Below are 23942 nucleotides of genomic sequence, written 5' to 3'. Positions count from 1 at the left end.
CATGGCCTCAAACAGCCTCCTTGGGTGGCCATGCTCCCGTAGCTCCAGGCTTGGCACTGCTAGTCCCTTCCAGCCAGGCTTCTCCACAAGCCACTAGGGTTTGGGGACAGGGCCTTTGCTCCACATAGAGTGGAAGCTCAGCATTCAGGATATTTTGTGGGTGGCCAAGAAGCAGGCAGAAGCATCAGACACCATGGTAAGAAAAGGAGCTGCTTGGCATGAGCATTCCAAGACCCTAAGAAGGCCTAAATTTGATGAAGGGGATGCAAATAGTAAAGCAGGGAGGGAATATTAGACATGAAGATGTTCCCATGAGAAGTTCTGGGATGGGCTTTGAGGAAGCATACCTGAGAGGTGGGGTGGCACAGGTGGCCTGAAAGTCAGGCCTGGCAGCCGCTTGTGTAGCTTAACAAAGTAATAGCCCTGATCCCATGGTGCTGTCTGGTTCCCCACAGCCAAACCCACCAACTGGATAGAAGGTGCCCAGGCTGTGCTTCAGGCCAAGAAGGGACAGGATGACAAGGTCCTGGTGGCCACCTGCACCTCAGCCAATGGGAAGCCTCCTAGTGTGGTATCCTGGGAAACACGGCTAAAAGGTGAAGCTGAGTACCAGGAGATCCGGAACCCCAATGGCACGGTGACCGTCATCAGCCGTTACCGCCTGGTACCCAGCCGGGAAGCCCACCGGCAGTCCCTGGCCTGCATTGTCAACTACCACATGGACCGCTTCAAGGACAGCCTCACCCTCAACGTGCAGTGTGAGCCAGGGCCGGGTGACAGGGAGCCGCCTCCCCACTGCAGCTCTCGACCCTTCCCTCCTCCTCTATGTATCTTCCCGAGATGCTGTGTGTCACCAACCCCCTCCCTCTGCCCTTTGTCCTCTCCTTCCTGTTCCCCTTGCATTTCTGCTCTGAGGCCTGTGATACCACTGTCTCTCTCCTTCTTCCAGCTGCCCCCATGTCTCTGCTCTTGCCATCCCTTCCCTGTCCAGGGCTCCCCTGCCCTAAGCCTTGCTTTCCTACTCTCACCCGATTTAAACATCATCCCTTGCCCCACAGATGAGCCTGAAGTGACCATCGAGGGGTTTGATGGCAATTGGTACCTGCAGCGGATGGATGTGAAGCTTACATGTAAAGCTGATGCTAATCCCCCAGCCACCGAGTACCACTGGACCACGTAAGTGCTGCTGGGCCAGCTAGCCGCCTGGGAGTATACCTCACTGGATCACAGGACATCCAGCCACCTCACCTCCAGTAGCCTTAGGCAGTGAATAAATTAGGGCCTGGGCTCAGGTTTCTCAGTGAGAAGTGGGGAACCATAGAACCATACAACACCTCCCCATGCACGTGCATAGATGTATACCTCCATATTAGAGTGCCAGGGTCAGTAGGACAAAATATCCTGCCAGAGAGGGCTTCATTCATGGTCTGCCTCCCTTCATTTCACTAATAAAGAATTTTTTCATTTTCCTTTGGTGGTTCAGCCTGAGTCACTCCTACTTTAGCCCCAGTATTTATTTTAATCGAGGTGTCCCCAGGGAAGCTGTCATTCTAGGGTATCCCAGATCATTCTTTGTTCCTGTTCCTTCTCTCCAATGCCCCCAGATTCTCAGGGTGGAGGCAGCAGTCAGCCCAGAATGTCTATGCTCATGGACTGTCCACCCTATGCCCATCACCCAATTCCTAGTTTCACAGTGTTGGGCCTGCCTGGCTCTCAGAGAGTCATGTGCCCCTCCAACCAACTCTAATGGCCTGGCCCTAGCTTTTTCCCACAAAGAACTGAATGGAATACACAGAGACAGGAGCATAGGGATAGCCAAGAAGGCTAACATGGGTGGCCAGAGTGCAGCAGCCCATAGAGAGTCTATAGCCTTTTTTCCAGAAATAGAGAACTCGGGTGTACCCTACCTGTTACCCTACGCTTCTGGGAACAGAAAGTGCTTCCGAAGATGTGAATGGAAAAAGCCAGCTTGTAGACAGAGAAGCTGCTAGGTTAACTGAATAGCAGCTTTGTGGAATTAGGGATCAGGAGGAAGGAAGAAGGTCCTCTGTCCTTGGCAAACTCCTAAGGTGCTCCTCATGTGAGAAAGTCCTATGGCATGCCCAGCAAGAACAGAGGATTGGAAGAACATAGCACTTCCTATCTCCTATCTAAATATCTTCTTAGAATACAGATGTGTAGATCCTTGCCCAAGTGGCTCTGCTTCAGGAGGTCTGGGGACAAGATTCAGATAGCTCTGTTGTTAATCAGATGCCTGGAGACCAAGGACCCACAACCAGAAACCATGAACAGTAAAAAGAGCACTTGATCCCATTCTACCACTTCCTAGCTGTATTGCCTTGACCTTGAACCTTAGGTTCCATCTGTGAAGTGGGACTGGTACCTTCACGCCCTGCGTCCATGTCAGTGTTAGAATGATCAAATATGAAATGCTGAATTAATATAAAATTGCCATTCTTAAGAGATTATTATTGACATTGTTTTTCTTCCTTCCAAGGCAAATTCTACCACATTCACTTAGCAAAAAGGCTAGTGGGCTTGGAGACAGATGGGTGACTCAGGGGTAGCTTCTTGGGGCTAGAGAGTCATAACCCTACACCATGTCTCCCAATTCCCACAGGCTGAATGGTTCTCTTCCCAAGGGTGCGGAGCCCCAGAACAGAACCCTCTTCTTCAGGGGACCTATCACCTATAGCCTGGCAGGGACCTATGTCTGTGAGGCCACCAACTCCCTCGGCACCCGCTCAGGCCAAGTGGAGGTCAACATCACAGGTAGGAAGCTGCATCCTCCCCTGCTACCCCCACCCTCAGGTTCCTCCACTACCTACATCTTCCATGTTTGGGTTATGTCATTACAGGAAGTTTGTGTCTTCTTTTTCTCCTCTCTGGTTCTCCCTGGAGCTCTGGCCATTGGTCTTGCTATTCTTTTCTCTTTGCTTTATTTAAGGTTGTATGGGGCAGTCAGAGTGACCTCCCAATCAGAGAGGGGCAAAAAGGAGGAGGAAGTTCTATTTGCAGTAGTGATGTTTTAGGGTGGTGGAGCCAACCTGTGCATCTGCCATCAGAATGCATTGTTGGATGCTGGTGTGGCAAGGGAAGTCTGTAGGGGGAGATCACCTCCTCTACTGACTGCCCCTGCAGTTAGGAAACTTGTATGACCCACAGGTCAAGGCTCGCCTCAAGCAGGGGGTCTAGAGCAGCCATACAGCTCAAAGCCTTAGGATTGTGTGTCCTGCACCTGAATTGCTGTTTCCCCTGATCTTTCTCTCTGTCAACACAGATGAGGTGGGTCAGCTGCTTTGCCTCTAAGGGCAAAGGGGAAGAAGGGCAGGGATGTTCTGGGGAAGACTTCACAGGGCACAGAGCCCTGAATAATGCTCATCTGTAAAATGGGGATAATGTGACCTGCCTTGACAGAAAAACTGCTGTCAGAATGATCCATAATGTAGGTCATGTAACCTGGCACACATCAGTCTTTCACTAAATGGCCAGTGCTCTGTGATTACTACGTGACCCCTGTCATTATCATTGCTGCTAATGGAAGCATCAAAACAAGTCAATAGAGGAGTAAATTTCCATCAAACTTCACAAAATGGAGTGTTTTCAATATCATACTTGAGCTACTTGCAGGGTGAGAAAGTGACAGAAAGAACCTCTTAGAACAGAAAGTGACATCACTCTGATGCCGAAGTGGACAGGAAGTAACATCTTAGAAGGTGACCCAAGGCTTATAGGAAAATGGGTACAGTTCCTGGGATCCAGGCACAGGGCTTGGGAGAGCCCACAGGATTTGAGGGCTCTGAGCCTCTGTCTCAGGAGTCTGAGGCCTTATTTGTGGCCATATTCAAGGCACAGCTGCAAAATGATCAGCCAAAGCTGCCCACGGGGTGCAGCTATCCATCCTCAAAGCTCGTCTGTCACCTGTCACCTGGGAACAAGAGGCTGGTGTGACCTGCTGTTTTCTTCAACTCCCTGTCAGGAATAGAGGCACCAGGGTTGGAACCTGGGAAAAAATGAGGCAGCTCCCCTAGCTAGGGTCTGCCACAGGTTGGCAAGTGGAAGAGAGTGCAAGGGTCCCTGCTTCCTGAAGCAAGTTTGAGCCACATTTAGACAGAACCTCGTAAGTGCCAAGCTCTGGTCTTGGGGCTATAGGGGCAAATGAGGAAGAGCAGGGCCACTCCATGAGAAATTGTCATAGGGATTGTGACCAATACTCAGACTGACTGTGTGGCCTTGAGCAGGCTCTTCACCTCTCTGGGCCTCATCTTCCTAATGTGCAATGTGAAGATAATCTTTCTACTTATCTCAGGCTTCTTATTACTTTCAGCTCTCTCTGAATGTGATACATTCCCCTCCTGGTGGCCCACCAACACTGCCACCACATCCCCCTCTACCACCCCAGATCTCTGGGGAAGCTACTGATTGGGAAATCGTGAGGAAGCCAGGAAACCAACAGCAGTGTCCTCCCACTGACCCTACTCCCCAGCATGAGAGGCTGAGCCACTATGCTAAATAGTGTTCTCAGGCCCAGAGGCAGGGTGAACAGGAGAGTCGCAAGCTACTTTCTCCCAAAGCCCAGGGATAAGCAGAAGACCATGAGTACAGAGCTTCTCCTCAGGGACTCAGATTCAGGAGCAGGGAGAGAGTGAGGAAGGAGAGAACTCACTATGAAACTGCTGTCCTGGTTCCTGGTTCCTGCTGTGGCATGAGTCATCAGGCCTGCAGAGGTCATTGCACTAGTGGTGTTGGCTGAGGGCAGATGGGCCAGGCCCACCTAGGACTCTAGCTGGAAGAAGAACACAAGAAGACTCTGTTGTTAACAGCCTGTTAGGCAGGAGCCAGGGAAGCATCATATTCACTGAATTGTTGGTAGGTTCAGGCACTGTTGACCAGTCCCCTCCATAGGATTCAACCAGGAGGCTAGAGCCTTTTTAGGGCTGTTTATTCTGCTCTTACAATTTGCAAGGAGCAGACAACCTCACCCCCAGAAACCCACATCAACCACTAGCCTCCACATGGTAGGAGTGGGGGTGACCCCTGCAGGGCATATGCTCCAAGCCCCACTGGTCTGCAGGGAATGCATGAGTGAGAAGGATAAACGGAAATTTAATTTTCATTCCGGCCATCCGTTCAGGTAATAGCTTTGCCCTGGGCACATCTGGAGAGGGGAATGAAGAGAAGCTGGAGTGGGGCAGGAGAATGAGCTGCACAGGGCACACCCAGAAACACGTGTGTGCAGGTACTCATGCACAAGGTTGTAGAGAGGAGCAACAGCCTGGTGGAGGCCAGGATGCCCAGGAAGGGCACACAGGGAAGGCAAATGGCTGCAGTGAGTGGGCAGGGTTGGGTGGACTCTGAGGGGCTCACCAGCAGGCAGTGTGGCCAAGATTGTACATCACGCTTGGGTGTTTAGGAGGCTTTGTAGCAGTCCAGGGATCCCATTTAGGGCCTGTCACAGTGAGTAACTCTCTAATGCAAAACAACAGGACAGGCTGTGGCTGTGGGGATAAGAGAATGCAGGTGAACCCAAGGCGGTTTGTTTATACAAAGCCCATTTCAAAGGCCCTCGTGCTGAGGAGCAATTCATGGGGTTGGCCCAGTGGCCACCAGTAGACTGCCCTTCCCTTTTTCTTCCTGGGGTGACCCTAAGGTGGGGAGCAGTCAAGATATGGCCTTGACCAGGCAAAAAAGACCAAGTGGGCATCATCTATCCCTACGAGTATTAGAAGAATAGCCAGGCTTCTTGCCACTCCCCAGGACAGGGCAAGGAAGCCACTAGGGTATATGGTGTCTGTCCCAACTCTCACTTCCAGTGAAGTCTGGGCTCATCCCTTGGGGCTGCAGTAACTGGGTCTGCCCACCCGGGCAGTGGGCTTCAGATCCAGGATGGCAGGCCTTCAAGGCCAAGGTCTCTCTGCCTAGGCATGAGTATGGATATGTGCCTCTGTGAGTGTGCAGATGTGAGCCCATGTGAGCAGGCAACCCGTGGTGTACCTACTGAGTGTGCAAATGGGAGCCATGTCTGTGCCATGAGCAAATGTGCCTCTCTCTAAACATGTGCAAATGGTAGCATGTCTAGGAGTCTGAGAATGCAGCTGCGTCCATGCCTCTGGGAGGATCCGGTCCCCGCCCCCCCCCAGCTTGCTGAAGCGCTCTCTGATGGCCTGATATAATGCACAGCTGCTGCAGCTACAGGAGGACAGCAGGGTTTCCCAGCATGTGACCCTATGCCACCACTCTCCCTGTGGCCGGCTCTGCATGCTGGGAGATGTAGTTCTCACAGCCTCTCACCCTAATCTGATGTCAGAGCATTTCCTGCCTGAGGAAGCATGTGGCATTGGCTTTGGAAGCAAGCCCAAATATTCTCTTTGACCCCAGACCTCCTCCAGATCTAGAAGGTTTTTGTTTTGTTTTTTCCAATACTGGGCTTCGAACTCTTAGCTTCACACTAGCTATATTCCCAGACTTTCCTTTTTCTTTTTCCAGAGACAAGATTTTGCTCAGTTGCTCAGGCTGGCCTTGAATTTACAATCTTCCTGTCTTCAACCTCCCAATTATCTGAGATTACAAGCTTGCACCACCATATCCAGCCCTAGATCCAAACTTTAAACCCTAACCTCTGTGCTTCAGATCCATCCAAAGCCCTCCACACTGGCCCACCTACCTCGGTCAGGGAATCAGGGCCCCAAAGGAATGCAGAGCCCTATTGCCCTGTGGTCCTGGCCAGCCTAGGATCCCAGAGGGGAGGCTGCAACCCTTCAGAAACAAAGCCAAACTTTCTCTTTGTAAGAGGATTCAAGGGAGGCTGAGACCCTGACAGCAAGCGCAAATGACCCCACTGCTTGGCTCTTCTCTCTGCTCCTACCTTCGGCCCTTGTGGTTCCACTCCTGGCACAGATACAAGACCGACTGGCTGAATGTGACAGCTGGGGGTGGGGGGTGCGCCACTCTATGCCAAACTCCTTCTGCCTGCACATGAATCAGGTCCCTGCACCTGCTCCTTTCTTAGCACCCTCACCTGGCACCTTCACTCTGAACTCTGCAATGCTGAGAGTCATCTTAGCCATTCCTCAGCCTCTACAAAGGCCTGACCCTGAAGTAGCCAAAATAACTAGGGTTCCCTTTGGTTCCAGAAGATCTCTCCAGAAAGAATAAACTTCCTTAGAATGTAGGAAAATAAAAGTTAAGCACAGGGCCTGGCAGGGAAAGAAACCCAGTATAGGCTGGGGATTTAGCTCAGTGGTTTCGGCGCCTGCTGCGCAAGCGCAAGTACCTGAGTTCGATCCCCGGTACCGAAAAAAAAAGAAACCCAGTATAATCTGGCCCCAGCCACTACTCCACTCCGCCTATACCCCACTCCAGTGAAACAAGGTCCCCATGTGTCCCATCCTTGGTTGGAATGTCTCCTGAGTACTTGCTTTGCCTAGAGCTAGGCTCACCTCTAGATATAACCTTGCCTTGAGAGAATTCACTCTTTCATTCAACAAATATGTCTTGAACTCCAGCCATGTGCCAGGCAATCTAGCACTTGGGTTACATCAATGAGCAAAGCAGACCAAATCCTCGCCCCTGTGAAGCTTTGTAGTAATTCTGAAGGTAAAATGAAAGGAAGAATCAAGTAAGGAGATCCTAAGTGCTAGAGACTGGGCGAGGGTCACATGCTACAATTTTAAATAAGTTATTCTGAAAAGGCCTCATAAGAAAGTGAAGTTTGAGCCACACCTAAAGGGCATGATGATATGGACTGGGGATCCCTGGGCAAAGGCCCTCCAGGATAAGGGTGGCCAGTGCAAAAGCCCTGAGGATGGAGGATGTCAAGAATGAAAGGAGGCTGAAAGAAAACAAGAAAATGGTGATAGAAATTGGGATGTAGCACAGATCACAGAGAGTATTCTAGCACTCTAAGCTCTGTAGATTTGGGGTTCTACTGTGAATGAATCAGAGCCATTGAAGAGCTCTAGGCGGAGAAGTAATGTGATGCAATTACACTTTACTAGGATTTCTCTGGCTGTATTGAAAGTAGTCTACAGAGGGAGAAGGTGGAATCAGAAAAGCAGGTAGGTGGCTACTGCAATAAATTATCCATACAAGAGATAATAGATCAGACTGGTCATAAGGGATGATGAGAAGTGCTTGGGTTCAAAATGTAGTTTGAATTATAATTTACAAATTAGTTTGAGATTCCAATCATTCTCATGAAACAAAATACAGTAAACCCCACCATATTGTGATTAATGGGGTCAAAAAATCAGTCTAGTCAAGTAAAATGTGGGAGTTTTATTTTTCATTGGGCCAATCAAAGAAAACACAAAAGTACCTACAGGGAACCTAATGCTTCACACACTGACACATAAAAATGAATCAATACCAGACTATGAGGTTGTCACTTCCAACAAACCTGCACATTGTTCCAGCAAAAGAGAACAACTTTAGTCATTTGGAAACTGGCAAAATAAGCACAGTCAAGGGATGGTTAATCCTAATTTGTATATACTTACAATTTGTGTCTAAATTAGTGATTAATGAAATGGGATTAGCAGTTGTTCAAAGCAGAATGAGATGTGCACACCACTAGTATATAAGAATTCTACAGACAAAAAGTATAAGCTAGAGAAGGCTGCATAAAGAAGGGTCTGAAGAACTGCAGTAGGCAGAAGGTAAGGAAAGGCATTTCTCACAGGGTGCACAGCACAAGCAAAGGCTTGCAGTAAGGAACCCTCTTATAGGCAAGGATGGCGTGATAGCTTTCTGTTACTATAACAAAATACCTGAAATAACTCAAAAAGAGGCAAAGTTTATTTTTCAGAAGTCCCAGTCCATGGTCATTTAGCCCATTGCTTTTGGGCCTAAGGCAAGGCAGTATACCATGAAGAGTGTGTGGCAGAAGAGGCTGCTTACATGGCAGCCAGGAAGCAAAAAGAGACAAGAAGAGGCCAGGGTATCACTATTTCCTTCAAGAACAAAGTCCCAATAACGTAACTTTCTCCCACTGGGCACCACCTCTGAAGGCCCTATCACCTCCCAATAGTGCTACAAGCTGGAGACCAAGCCTTCTACACATGGGCCTTTGGGAAACATTTGTCCAAACCATAGCAGATGGCATGGAAAGCGAGCTAGTCAATCCCAAAATGAAACTGCATGATGGAATCTTGAAGGGCTGACTGCGTGGCAGCAAGAGAGTCATTGTTAGTCTTTGAGAAAAGGAGTGGCCATATCTGTATGAGTGAAAATTAACCTGGTATCTATGGAAGAGGCAACACAATGAAAGAGGCAGGGGCCCGAGTGAAAGTAGGAGATCCAGGATCTACAATAGGAAAACCTGGCACAGAGTGATGAGATAATGGACAGGAAGAATCAATGGTTTTTTGGTTTGGTTTGGTTTGGTTTGGTTTGGTTTGGATTTTTGTTACTGGGGATCAAACTCAGGACCTTGTGCTTTTGAGGCAGGCACAGTGCCACTGAGCTAAATCCCCAGTCTGAATCAACAGTATTGATGGGAGATTTTGACCCAAAAGATGAAGAAGGAAGAGTCAAAGATGAATAAGATTCTGGGCTGGAAGAGTAGACAAAACATGGTGGCAGGGGAGGACCCAGGGGAGATGTGTTGGATAGAGAGGACAAACTATGTGGGAACAGATGGGTTTTGAGTTGGTGGTGAGAATTCCAAGTAAGGATGTACTAGAGGGCAGTTTTTCAAATGTGTACCCCTAAATATGAGTCCTTCCTGTGGCGGGAAGTTGGGAAACACTCCATCCTACATGTTCCTCTTACAGTTCAGTGCGCATGAGAAAGACAAAGGCTCTGATGTCTAAGCCAGTGTTTCCCAAAGTGTTTAACCCTAGTGTTTTTCCTGGCCCTCCAAGCCAGTGGTTTGAGGTTCCCTGGGCCATTGTTTGGAAAATTCTGCCTCAGCGGCCTTAGGAGACAAAAGTTCTGGCGTTGGGTAAAATGATGTCCCTGAAATGGTTTGGAGAGCTGGAAGAACAAAGGTAAATAAACATGAAACTGAGATCAGGTCAGCCACAGGGAAAGAAAGCAGAGGGTAAAGGCTGAAGGGCCAAGGGCAGAGCCTCCAGTGAGACAGCAGGAGCAGAGAGAAGGCCCAGCAATGCGGCCTAAGACAGAATGCCCAGAGGAGAGCCAAGGATCAAGGAGTCCTCATACTAGAAGGCAAGGGGCACATTTTAGAAACAACAGGCAAGTCCCTCCAGCTGGATGCTTCATTTATTCTGTTGGCCTCCCCAAGTCCACCCCATGCTTCAGCTAGGCAAAGCCCAGCCTTCTCCAAGATGCCTTTTTCAACCCCACACCACAGTGTTCTCACTCCCCTACACTCCTGAGCCTTCATTGCCAGTTCCCTTGATGTCTGCTCACTGCTCTGACTCTAAGCATGTCATCTGGTTCTCTAGTGAGGCTGGGTTTCTTACATCCTTGACTAGCAAGATTCAGGACATGTTTGCTGATTAGATGGGAGAGTAAAAAGATGAGGGCAGGTGAGCCAGAGACCACTGAGACCATCTGGTGAGAACTGAAGAAAGAGAAAGTGGGCTAAAAGCACACATGAGGTGAAGTTCTTCCCTGCTGCCCCTGGGGCACTCCTTGTGGAACATCTCAAGGGAGCAGGTCCAGGGCCCTTTTAAGGGTCGTAAACAGATGGACCTGGTATGACAAGAGGAGCTTGAGTTCCAGGAGACTGTCCCGGAGACAGGAAGTCAGGACAGACATTCAGTAAATATTTATGGGCAGCTCCTCAGTGACCTGCCCAGAGGACAGTGGTGACAAGTGGGGAACCCAGTCCTTCCAACAGATCCAGGCACAGGAGTATCTGAGTGGCCCCAGCTCAGCCACGTGACCTTGGGCAAATGGCCTTCCCTTCTCTGGGCCCCCTGTTTTTCTGAGCCCTTCCAGCATGAGCCTCAAGAAGGCCTTTCCTCTTCCCAGAATCTCCACCCTCAGACAGCACCCCACTCGATCACTCCACCCAGGGGAGGGGGCGGGGCTTGAGGGAGGAACATTATTCCAGTGCAGGGAGTGATGCTGAATCAGGGAGTGAGGTGGTCGCAGCAGACTCCTGGGGGCTGCACCGGAGGCCCAGACAGACCCTTCACCCTGGCTGGTAGCCGGGAAGAGCACTGCCTAGTCAGCATCCTGGCTTGCCCTGGGCCTTCCGGGCTCCTGACCAAACCCAGCCATGGTCTCCGGTGCCACCCTGTGGTGGTGCTGGGAACCGCCTCCCTGAGCCTCACCCTGGGACCTCTGTGGCCTCTGGCCTGCTCTGACTCCATGCACCTTCCCAGGCCCAGCCAGGAGACACCTGAGCTGTGTGGCACAGAGCAGAACAATACCATGGTCTGGCCCAGATGCCATAAAAGCCAGCAGACTTTTCTCCCTTTCCACCCTATTCTGTTATCTCCGTTTTCTCTTTACTTCTTTCCGATCTCCAATGTCCTCCAGGTGTACATATCTGAACAAACACATCATCATGCCAGCACAGGTGTGTGCACATGCTTGCTCCTGTGTACTGATCTTTGCTGCATACACATGTGCCTTTACTCCTGTTTCTGTCTGGCTCTGTGCCCTGCCAGGCCCCACAGGACATGACCACAGCCAAGAGCCACAGCCCTGGTTTCTGGCACTCTGACAGCTGATTGGCACTTGCAGGGCATCTACCAGCCAAAGCTTGGGAACTCATTTTCCCTGTGCTCTGGGGGCAGATGCAGAACACCTAGCCTACTCCAGGCTCTGAATCTCTATAGTCAAGAGGATAACATTGGGCCACAGTTTTGTATGGGGCAGGAAGGGGATTGGTGACATTGATGCAGGCGATGCTGCATCATTAGCAGGGTAGCCTTGGGCTAGTTACTTCCTTAAACCCTACCCCCAGTGTGCTAAACAGAAATGAGTAGCATTCCTACCTCACAGGGCTGTGACAGTGAATAGCACCTAACAGATCCCTGCCCATGGTAGTACACAAGGGGCCCCTCCACACCAAGAGTTGGAGTGGGGTGGGGGGGTCTAAAGATGATCAGAATGGAAGACCCTGGCACTGTGAGTACTGTCTTCTGCCTCTCCTCTTGCCTGTCTCACTCAGCTACCAATTCCGCAGCAGGTTGGTATCCCAGAAGGGTGGGGTGCCCAGGAGCCTCTGGAACCCCAGCTGCTCAAATCTGAGGTGTGGACATCCTGGCCCAAACTTTCCTCCCCTGCCGCCCTACCCTCCCCACCCCTGCTGATTCCCAAAGACCAGACGCTGACACTGTCCCCTCCATCTCTTTTCCTTACCCAGAATTCCCCTACACCCCATCTCCTCCCGAACATGGGCGGCGCGCAGGGCCAGTGCCCACGGCCATCATTGGGGGTGTTGCAGGGAGCGTCTTGCTGGTCCTGATTGTGGTCGGCGCTATAGTGGTGGCCTTGCGCCGGCGCCGGCACACCTTCAAGGGTGACTACAGCACCAAGAAGCACGTGTATGGCAACGGTTACAGCAAGGCAGGCATTCCTCAGCACCACCCGCCCATGGCACAGAACCTGCAGTACCCGGATGACTCAGACGATGAGAAGAAGGCCGGAACACTGGGTGGGAGCAGCTACGAGGAGGAAGAAGAGGAGGAGGGTGGGGGTGAGCCCAAGGTGGGTGGCCCCCACCCCAAATATGATGAGGAGGCCAAGCGGCCCTATTTCACGGTGGATGAGGCCAAGGCCAGTCAGGACGGCTATGGGGACCGGACTCTCCGCTACCAGTATGACCCTGAGCAGCTGGACTTGGCTGAGAACATGGTTTCTCAAAACGATGGGTCTTTCATTTCCAAGAAGGAGTGGTACGTGTAGCCCCACTCTGGGGCCTCTGTCTGTGCCCATATCTCCCGGCCCCTACCCGCACGACCCCTTCCTGCCCCACTGCTGGCTCCTCCAGGAGCTGGACAAGAGACTCACCCCACTGCCCAAAGCCAGCCCTGAACTCCTGGGAAGCCAGGCGAGCGCAGGGCAGGCCCGACTTGGCTTTGTTTTTATTTCCTCTCTCTCCCAGCCCTCCCCTATGGTGTTGTGTTCAACTGTGGCTTCGGTGTTGCTCTACCTTTCCTTCGATGACCCCACCCTCTGCCCTCTGTGTAGGGAGCCCTGTTCTTGTCTTGTGTACCTGGGCGTCCCTCCAGGGTTTGGGGAGCTAGCCCTCCCCGGCCGCCCAACACTGGAATTTATTTGTGTTCCCTTCAATGGGGGTGGAGCCCTAAGGGGCTCCAAGAAGAAGAGCCCTCCCACCCCCACCACCCAGTGCTGCTCCTCTTTCCAGGGAGAGGGAACCCAACACCCCCACCATAAGCTGAGGCAGCTGGAGTTTGGGGCCTCAGTCTAGACAGCGGTGCAACCAAGAGGTAGAGGTGGAGTGTGGCTTCTCCAGAGCACCCAGGGGAGTCTTGTTAACGATTCTGTTGCGGTTACCACCTGGGCCTCGGACAATGTGCTTTCCTGGTGAAGGTGGTTTTACGTTTTTTTCCTCATTGGTTTACAGAGTCAATTGACCCAGCTCTGGTGCATTCCTCCCCTCTACCCTAGTCTGCTCCCCAAATAGGGGAGGACCCCAGGTGGACTCTGCCCACACATGCACACACCCACACCACTCAGTTGACACCTGCTCTCCCCCAGGTATCACACGCCCTGCCCAGGCTGGACTGCCCAAGACCTGTCCCTCTCTGCTCCATCTCTTCCTCCTTCCCAGCTAGGGATGGGAGCAGCCTGTGGAAGCTTCCAGGGACAGCAAGGATGGAGCCTTGATGCCACCACTCTAGTGTTTCAGGCAGGCCCACCCCCTCCTTATAGCATGGGAGTTTCTCAGATTTCTCCCTTATCTGTCAAGTGCTAGCAACACTTGATTCTCTTGGAAAGTCGGAGCTGGGATCCCAGAAGTACCTCCAGGAGTTAGAGGCAAAGAAGTATTTATGTGGAGAAGGAAGCCTGCGTGGGAGAAGCTCTACAAACACAGTCTGGTAGACAGGGGGACAGCTAGAACCTTGCACATGAAGGCCAACTTAGACATCAAAGGCCTCACAAAATATGTGAGGATAGTGGAGCAGCCAGGGATCCCACTGCTCACCCACTCTCTGCCTGCTCAGCTTCCCCTGGTGCCTGCTCTGGGATGCGAGCCCCTCCCTTGAGTATAGATTCCCTCCTTGAGCAGGACTCTGGGTTCCTCTCAGTCACCCAGGACTGGGCCTTCCCACGGACACAGTGGAGGAAGGCCCCTCCCAGCCCTCTCCATTCCCAGCTCAAAGTGCCTCAGTTCCTCCATCTGCCCCCAGGTCCCCTGGCACTCCAGAAGACGTGCCCATGGGAAAGACCCTGGGATAACGAGGGCAGGCTGGCTCCAAGGGCCCTTGGTCCTGCCTCTTAGGATCTCAGCTTACTCAGCCCAGGGTGTCATGCTCTGTAGGACAGCAAGTGTTAGGGGGAGGGAGCAGACCACTCTGTGCCCCAAGGGCACTGACCCACCCTGCCATAGGCTTCCTACGGGAGCCCCTCCATCCCCCACCTACCCCCTCCCTGGTGCTGCTATTGAACCCCACGGAAGCTTCATCTCTGCCCAGCTGGGCCACCCTCATCAGCCCTCACTGCCCTAACCCCAGCCCAGGCCGCCCAGTAGCCGCGTAGCAGAAGTCTGAAGCCATGCCAGCCCTGGGGCAACTCTCCTCTCTCAGCACTGGGGGCACTGGATGAGCTGAAGTTGGGGAAGAAAATTCTAGGATCATTTTAGCCACAGGGCAGAGAGAGGTGGAGGAGCTGGGCTACTTCTCCCACAGTATTAGTGTCCCCCAGCAGGGGACCTTTCCCATGTTACAGCACTGTCCCATCCCTCCTCCTCATGCCAGTCTGGCCTCTCTCCCTTTGGTCCCCTTGCCCACAGGCAGGAGGCAAGGCACGGTGTCTGCCTCATAGAGGCATTTTCTGACCCCATGGAACCCAAGACAGGAAGGATTCGTCTTCCTGTATCTCCCTTGCACTGCCACCAACGGTTCCTCATTTTGTGACAAACTGAGGAGGCTCTGGGCCCAGCCAAAGTCCTTAGTCCCTTATATGATACCTCCATGCCTTTCACCCAAGCAAAGCACAAATCGTGGGGTCCATAAAGCATAGGTCAGGAGGCCAGCCACAGCGTGCCCACTGGGCAGCTGCTACTCTGGGTGAAGAGTGGGCATGAGGCAGAGGTCAGCACTTAGCCTGGGGATATGGGGTTTTCTGTGTCCCACGTTTGTGAGGCAATAGGCACTGATGCTGGGCCACAGATACAGCCAGTTGGCAAAGGGAGGTCCACCCCAGCAGGGAGATGAGGACATTTTGCTTCTCCTTCATGCCCCTAGCAGGAGCTGAGATGCTTTGCTGAAAATAAAATAAACTTGGTATTAATTGTGCCAAGGCCTCCCCGGTTGTCATCCTGCCTCTTGTTGCTCCCCCTGTCCTTGCCTCCTACTCCCACTGCCCCATACCCATGTCTCCTTGCAGATTTTGGTGTCGTTCTAATGTGCAACGACCGTCCAAGTCCCCTTTAACTAGAGGATCTGAAAAGCAGCAGCACAGAATTAGTGAACACAAGGCTGCAAGTGTAGCCACCTCAGGCCTAGCACACGTGCACATGGCAGGCACACACACCTTCCACAGACCCAAGCATGGGTGTGTGTGTGCACATGTGTGCACACTCATGCCCAGATGGGCATTCAGCACAGACAGGTAGACATGGCAGAGGAATGGGTATATCCTGCTGGAACCCTTTAAGGAGCAGTGGTGACTTCCCAGTGCCCAGGCCTGAAGAGAGACCCACAAGGGCCCTGGTCCTGAGCATGCACATTCTCCACCTGCTCCCCAGGTGTCCCAGTCACTGATCCAATAACTTTTCTGCCGTCCCCAAGGCAGAAGAATCAGAATTTGTGTCAGGTGGATGATGGAGCCTGGCAGAAATCTGGTGTTCCTCTCCAGAAAGAGAGGGGTGCTCCCAGGCCCTTGGGGGTCCAGACAAAGACACCCGCCCAGGCCTGACTGCCAACAGAAACCCTCTCCTACTGAGGGGCAGGTGAAATGCCCTGAAGCCCAGGGCTACAGGCCACGCTGCTGCTGCCATTGCTGCTGCTCTTCTGACCCTGCTGTGAGGAATGGGCTTGTTGGTCAGGAAAAATGGCTTTCCCTTTTTTGTACAAATGGAAACAAAATCCAGGAGAAGCTGCCACCCTCACCTCTGAGTGTGACTCGCTTCCTTTGCTTCAGTTTCTTCGTCACCGTTTTCGTCTTCGGTCCTGGGGACAGCCCAGCAGATTCTCCTGGTTCTGACCTAAGGGGTGTTTGGATCACCTCCTTTTACTTGTATAAAAAAAAGATGGGTTGAAAAATGTACTGAGGAAGAAAAATGTACTTTTTTATAAATAAAGTGTTTAACACAAACCTATTTGCCTTGTGTCATTGCAGTGGGGCAGGGATGGGGGTAAAGCTGGAGAAGGTAGCATGGCAAGAGGGTGGGGGAGAAGACGGGAGCCCCCACCCCATGCCCAGAACCCATAGCCTGTGACAGGGTCCCATTCCAATATCTTGCAGGAGTCCCCAAGGAGGGGACTATGGTGGGACCATCTCCCACACAAGGAGGAAGACCTTGGACAGTGGGTGGAACACGACATGAGGAGGGGTTGGTGTCTGCTAGCACAGTAGGGCCCCTTCCAGAGGGAGGCCTGAGAAGCCTTTAAGGAGAAGCAGTGCTCCCCAGTGCCCCACTGGCTGTCCCCAGAGCTCCTGAGCTCCACTCACCGGCCTCACCCCTCCTGTCTCCACTCCCTGCTGTCCCCCTCCTTCCTGCCAAGTCCCCTCCTGTGGCTCTCTGGAGAAGAAAAACAGCCGTGTCACACCTGCTGTGTTAGATCCCTGGGGACAGAAAAGAGAAGGGAGCTGTGTCCTTTCGTCTTCTATTCTGAGGATGCTACCCAACCCAGCTCTCCCTGAAACTCAGCCGCCACCCCACCCCCTGTCTCTCTCCATGGGGCTGGCTTCGGGGAAGGTCTTGTTCCTTGGCCACCTCCCCTTCCCCACACCAGCACCATCTGCTTCCCATCTCCTGGGCTGGAATGCAGGACAAATCAATCCTAGGGATGGGAAAGGCAGGGCCTTCAGGGTCTTCCCTCTCCCATCCAGCCCAAATAGCATCTCTTTTCACTGAAATCCACACCATAGGGCCCTGAGAGAGGGAGTAGGGTCAATAGGAAGAAAGGTATCTACTAAGCAGAAAGCCTTCCTGCCCTTTTGTGGGCAAGGCCATGTCCTCCACACCTGGGACTGGAGTGAGATGGACAGACAGAATCAGGCATGGAGAAGAACCAGCAGCTGTTGGCAGCTAGCTGAGCCTCTCACTAGAAGGCTAAACCCAGCGCCCTGGACAGGCTGTTTAGATGTTAACATTCTAATGAAATGCAAATTCGTTGTTTAAGCGGTCACTTCTTCACTTTTCCAGGCTGTCCATTTAAGTTAATTTTTAATTTGTGCAGGCAATAAATGCTTAATTACATTATTAATATATTGGAAGAGAGCAGTGGACAGAACGTCCTAATTGGCATTTAACTAGAGCGTTCCGGCAAATTAGCCAAGACTTTCTCCAGCACCAAGGGAAGGAGAGTGAGCCAATTAGTCCCAGGAATAGTCTCGCCAGGTGGAGCTCTGTTTGGAAAAGCCAGGCCAGACCCCTTCCCCAAGCCTTGGTGCCCAGACACCAGGCTCCCATTGCAGACACCCCAGACTGAGGACACCAGGCACTTTCAGTTTAGTTGAGTCAGATTTAGGACAAACTTTCTGCTACTTCATGAAAGGTTCCTCCTTCTGCCAAACCCCAGCCTTTGCCCCAGTTGCCACACCTCCACTCTCAGAAGAGCAGAGGCCCAAAGCTGGATGTTCTGGAAGCAGCTCCTGCCTGAGTGGAGAAGGTGCCCTTGGGATGTGCTGGCCATTGTCCTATCCTAACCTGTGGGCCTGGACTTGAACACCTGACATCTCCTCTCTAGAATCCATGGAGGCTTCTCTCTCCATTCCCCCTACCTACCTGATCCTGGCTGCAGATTGGTACAGGAATAAACTTGAGGAATTCACTTATTCATTCATGCATTCATTCATTTAGATCACATTTTTGATCACCCTGAGCCAAGCACTGTGCTCTACTGTAGTAATCCCTGCTCAAAGAATTCAGAGCCTCCAGGTTCCCAGATTCCAGAATAGCCAATACATGCTGGCCACAGGCCATCACAGAACCATGTGTAAAGCAATGTGGTAACACAGGACAGGACCTGAGAATTTTGTTTGAGAGAGTCTGAGGTGACATTTCACCTGGATCTTGAAGGATATGTGGGAGTGCTCCAGACAGATGCAGGTTGAGAATATTCCAGGGAGAGTTGAGAATTTAGCATCTTACATTAGTTGTTCTAAAAGTGACCATCCTAGCCCAACATACTCATTCTGCTCATGGAAAGATGAAGCCTAGAGAGGAAATTAAGATTTGGCCCATCCACACCATCAGAAAGTACACACTGAACATGCTCAAGGGCAAGGCTATGTCTTAAGAACAGTAGGAGGCCAGAGGAACCCCAGGGGTAGGTGGCATCAGCCTAACTCCTGGAGTAGTCAGAGATACTAGATCTGGCACAAGTTTCTGGTCCCCAAGAAAGCAGACCCCAGTAGAATAGAGACTGTGCTTGTAGGAATGATATTTGGTGTTGAGTGGAAAACATCAGTCAGATCAGGCTCATCTTCAAAGACTTCCTGGAAAAGATGGTATCTGAGATGGGTTTGAAAGAAGGGAGGGGCGTGGATGTTTGGATAGTGGGAGGAGAAAAGGCCCCTGAAGGCTTGAGGGGAGCAACAGCTGGTCCCTGCTTTTAGAAACACTTCCACACTTGCCCCCATGGCCAGGAGCTTCTGGGTAGCAGTCCTTGGGCTCTGCTTTGGTGCTGGCTTCTGAGGGTCCCCAAACCCTATTTTCTTTCCTCATTTATAGGCTTGTTGGCAGAGCCACATTCTCTTCTAAGGGGGCTGCTGTCCCACACCATGTCCCTACCACCAACTCCCAGCTAAGAGCTGGGGGCATTGCTTTTTCCCTTCCTCCCCACTGCCAACCATGCCTCCTCTAGCAAACACACACACACACACACACACACACACACACACGCACTCGCACACATATTATACTCTGGGGCCTCATCTAAGCTGGCCCCTCTGGTTCCATTGCATCCAAGTTCATCTTGATCTCCACACTAGGGAGGCTCAGAGATAGCTGTGCTTAGCTTAAGAACCAGTACCAGACATCATCAGTGAACGTTGCTGGTTCCAATGAGCAGAGAGAACTTAACCAGGATATATACCAGAATTACCTGGGCTTTAAAACATTAGGCCCCAGCCCAGGCCAATAAGGCAGAGACTCTGGGTCCTAGATGGGTGTATTTTTAATAAGCTACCCAGGAAAGCATAGATAACAGCATAGTGTTGGGGCCATCCCAGGTATCAATCATGAGGAAAAAGTGGGTCTTGATACAGGAAAGTGGGTGAATAGCTGGGTGATCTGGTGAGTTAATGCACATGGGCTTGGGTGCCAAATATGCTATTTATTGTTGTCTACATCAGTCATCTTCATCTTCATCATCACCTCCAAGAGTTGGAATCCTGGATAATTTAGAGACTGGAGTGGAGGCCATTACCTAGAGGCAAGTAGGGCCCAGGAAGGAAGCACACCTATAAGCCTAGAACAGCAGGCTTTCTGGTTTCAGACCATTTTTAGGAGGTGGGCATCTGTCAAAAGAAAGAGCAGGATTCTGAGTTAAAAGTCCAGGCAGGAGGACCGACAGGCCTTCCCCAAATGATGGTTCTTGCTGCATGCTGTCACCAACTTGCAACAAGTAAATGTGCTTTATAAGGGAAAGTGACAGTTCCATTATGGTCCTTGTAGGCAGATGGGGGAGGACCCTCTGAGAGAACTATGCGAGAGTGGTAGGGTCTGTGCCCTTTAAACCCTTCTGCCTGGCTGAGGACTGGCCCCAAAGGTTCCAAGAGAGCCTATTCCACAGTGAGTGAAGACCTTTTGGGGATGGCTGCCTCAGAGCTGGCTGGGTCCCCTCAGTTGAAAGAGCCGGCTCTTTTTCATTTTATAATATTCCCAGGACCCTCACCTCTGAGGGAGCCCTTACATCCTCCAGGGTCACAAGCTGCAGCAACTAACAGCACCATACAAGCTGCCTCCCTCACTAGATTGTAGCCTGAGAGGTCATGTCTTGTTTAACCCTGGCACCCATCCCAGAGCGGGAACACGGTGGGTACTCAGTAGAGGTGGGGCCAAATTAAATGTATCAACATTGGCGTCAAGAGAGACCTTTCAGGAGGTGCAGCCCCAAGGCAGAAATGTCCTCCAATCACCCCAAGTGCCTCTGGTGACAACAACTTTTTAGTCCTTGGAGGATACCTGCCATCCTAGGGCTAGTCTCCTGCAAACAAAATGTCCCTGCCCCAAGTCTCACTCACTGATCTGGGCATTTCCCTATAAGGCCACACAGAATAATCTAGCCTGGTCTCTTAAAACAGCCCTTCAGGATACGGCCACTCCTTGCCAAGCCACTTTTCCATATGTCTAGCCCTATGTGGCAGTCATTAGGCCACATGGAGCACAGCTGTCAGGAGCCTGTGCTTGGGAGTCAGCCAACCCTGGGTTCAGGCCTTGGTGCAGTTGGTCAGTAGTCACTGAAAAGCATGATTCACACATGGCACTCAAGCCAACCTCACACAAGCCCAGGTACCTGTGGCCTGCAGGTGAAATCATGTGTCAGTGAAGCTTCTTTGATTTTAACAAATTTATTGCTCTGGTGTGGAACCGTTGATAGTGGGGGAAGCTGTATGTGAGAGCAGGGAGTCTCTGGGAAATCTCTGTACCTTTTACTCAGTCTCACTGTGAACCTAAAATTACTCTAAGCAGTAAAATCTTTTTTAAAAAGTCCCAGTTGTTTCAGATATTCCTGGGAAAAAAATACTACCATTTTCCTCTCATTTCAATGAGCCAGAGATAAAATACTGTGCCCTGCAACTGATCCAATCAGTGAGGAATGAGGGCTGGAAGGTAGAGGAGAGAGGAATTACCCATGTGTCCTCCCTAAACCTGACCTCCCTGTCCTTTTACGATGGGCACAGCTCTCTAGCTGACCTCATGATGTCGGCATGGATACAGAGGTGTCTATGTTTCTGGGTAGATGGTATGTGTGGATGGATAGATGGATGGACAGACCTTTGAATGGGCAAGTAAACCTCTCCTGTGTATTTCTGCTAAGTTGGTCTCACCCTCTACTTGGGCTGCCTGTTCTCCTCTAAATGTGACGATTTTCATGTGTCTCTGGGGGTTGATTCAGCATTCCAGCCTGTGGCAGTGCTTTCGGATGCTGATTCTATCAGTTCAGTATACCACAGACACTTATTGAAAATGTAGTAAAAGGCAAAAGACAGGGCTGTAGAATCAAACTGACCATGATTCAACCCCTAGTTCCACCACTTATCAGCTGTGTGGACCTTGGGCAAATTGATTGCCTTCCCTGAGCCTTATTTTTGAATCCATGTAAATAGACTGCTGAGATTAATAAAGATGGTTTTTATAGAGTTAGTTATTTGTAAAGCCGATAAGAGTGGTATCTACCACAGGTGGCTGTGGTAAGGATTAAAAGAAAATAATCTCCTTGTAAAGTGCACAACACAATGCCTGGAACAGGCTGGGTGCTAATCAAGTTTAGCTAAGGTAGTATTATTTCTTACTGTAATTTTCACTACAGTGCATAATCCTAAGCAGCGAAACAGAACCTGTCAGGAAAACAATATCAGGTATAAGGACATTTGCCAAGTTGTAGCTAAGATTCCAGCTCTGCCCCATCCTAGCTAGGTGGTGACCACCACCTTCTTAGCATTTATCCTCCCTAATTTGCATCATCCCAACAATGACCCAATAGCTAGTTGGAGGGATATGGCCATGAAGGACCTGAGATATGTCGCCCAGGGCAGCACTCTGGTTGGGATCCCCATGCTGCACTACCCTTATGCATAGGGAACTTGGACCAGCTGCAAGAACGTGAGACCATATTTACTCCAAAGACTTCTAGTGCATCCTCTAGTTTCATCTGTAGAAATGTCTCAGGAACTGAGGGGCTAGGAATGTAGCTCAGTGGTAGAGTGCTTGCATAATATATGCAAGGCCTTAAGTTCCATCCCCAGCACCACACAAAAAATATTAATTTTTTGCAAAGGAGAAGGAAGCAAAAAGCCAAGAATGGCAGCACATGCCTGTAACCCTACCACTCTGAGAGGCTGAGACAGGAGGATCACAAGTTCAAGCCCACTCTAGAAAACCTGGCAACTTAGTGAGACCCTGTCTCAAAATAAAAAATAAAAAAGAACTAAGTGTAGCTCCATGTGAATGCCCTGGTTCAATCTCCAGTACTGCAAAATAAGTAAATAAAATCAAAAAGGGAAGCAAGAAGATTAACAGGATTCCATGTAAGTCTTTGGTACTTTGTTATTTTCTATTCCTAAACCTTTTTGTTGAGCAATGCTATACCATCATTAAGTGTACAGATGTTTTAGATGCAAAAATCCTTAATAAGATACTGAAATATAGAATGCAGAAGATCATCAAGAAGATCATACATCCTGACCAAGGGGGATTTATCCCAGGGATGCAGGGATGGTTCAACATAAGCAAATCAATCAATGTAATACACTATATCAATAGAGCCAAGGACAAAAACCATATGATTCTCTCCATAGACACAGAAAAAGCATTTGACAAAATCCAACATGCATTTATGATAAAAACCCTACAAAAAATTGGAATAGACAGATGGTCTCTACCTCAATCTGATAAAAAACCATCTATGAAAAACCAACAGCCAATATCATACTAAATGGTCAAAAACTGAAATCCTTCACACTAAAATCAGGAACAAGACAAGGATGTCCACTATCACCACTCTTGTTCAAGGCAGTGTTGGAAGCATTAGCCACGGAAATTAGACAAGAGAAAGAAATAAAAGGAATAAAGATAGGAAATGAAGAAGTCAAATTGTTGTTATTTGCAGATGACATGATACTCTATATAGAAGACACCCAGAACTCCACCAAAAGTCTTCTAGACTTAATAACCAAATTCAGTAGAGTAGTTGGATACAAGGTCATCACACAACAATCGATAGCTTTCCTCTACACACACAACAGACTCACTGAGAGAGAAATAGGGCAAACAATTTTTTTCACAATAGCGTCCAAGAAACTGAAATAATTAGGAATCAACCTAACAAAAGAAATCAAAGACCTCTTCTCTGAAAACTACAGCACTCTGAAAAGAGAGATTGAAGATGATATCAGAAAATGGAAAGAAATCCCTTCCTCTTGGGTAGGAAGAATCAACATAATGAAAATGGCCATACTTCCAAAACTGCTATACAGATTCAATGCAATCCCAATTCAAATTCAAGCAGCATACTTCATGGACCTTGAGAAAACAATCCAAAAATTCATTTGGAACAAGAAGAGACCCAGAAGAGCAAAAGCAATTCTAGGCAACAGAGACATGGCAGGGGGTATCACAACCCCCAACTTGAAACTATACTACAAAGCTACTGTGATAAAAACAGCATGGGACTGACAAAGAAACAGACCTGAGGACCAGTGGAACAGTTTAGAAGATGCAGAAACAACTCCAGACACACTCAGCCATCTCATCTTTGACAGAGGAGCCAAACACCCTCACTGGAGAAAAGATAGCCTCTTTAATAAATGGTGGTGGAAAAATTGGGTTTCAACTTGCCAAAGATTAAAACTAGACCTATATCTCTCACCATGCACTAAACTAAAATCAAACTGGATGAAAGATCTAAATATTAAAACAGAATTGGTGAACTGGCTAGAAC

The 23942-nt window shown here is 50.1% G+C and overlaps 1 protein-coding gene across 2 annotated transcripts in view; it reads left to right on the top strand.

The window, feature by feature from the left end:
- Positions 1–16425, top strand: part of Nectin1 (nectin cell adhesion molecule 1) — a 61365-nt gene extending 44940 nt beyond the window's left edge. For both annotated transcript variants that reach the window (XM_004856806.4, XM_087212537.1), the window contains 4 exons: positions 456–758; positions 1059–1176; positions 2621–2772; positions 12287–16425. In XM_004856806.4, coding sequence (XP_004856863.1) covers positions 456–758; positions 1059–1176; positions 2621–2772; positions 12287–12828 — 1115 coding nt within the window. In that variant the 3' untranslated portion in view covers positions 12829–16425. The remainder of the gene's footprint in view (positions 1–455; positions 759–1058; positions 1177–2620; positions 2773–12286) is intronic.
- Positions 16426–23942: the final 7517 nt, after the last annotated feature.

This window comes from Heterocephalus glaber, unplaced genomic scaffold (assembly GCF_053883595.1).
Source record: "Heterocephalus glaber isolate CG9 unplaced genomic scaffold, H.glaber_assembly_v1.0 deba00001429, whole genome shotgun sequence".
NCBI lineage: Eukaryota > Metazoa > Chordata > Mammalia > Rodentia > Bathyergidae > Heterocephalus > Heterocephalus glaber.
Note: the sequence above shows the minus strand (reverse complement) of the source record. Positions and strands in the feature narration are given on the sequence as shown.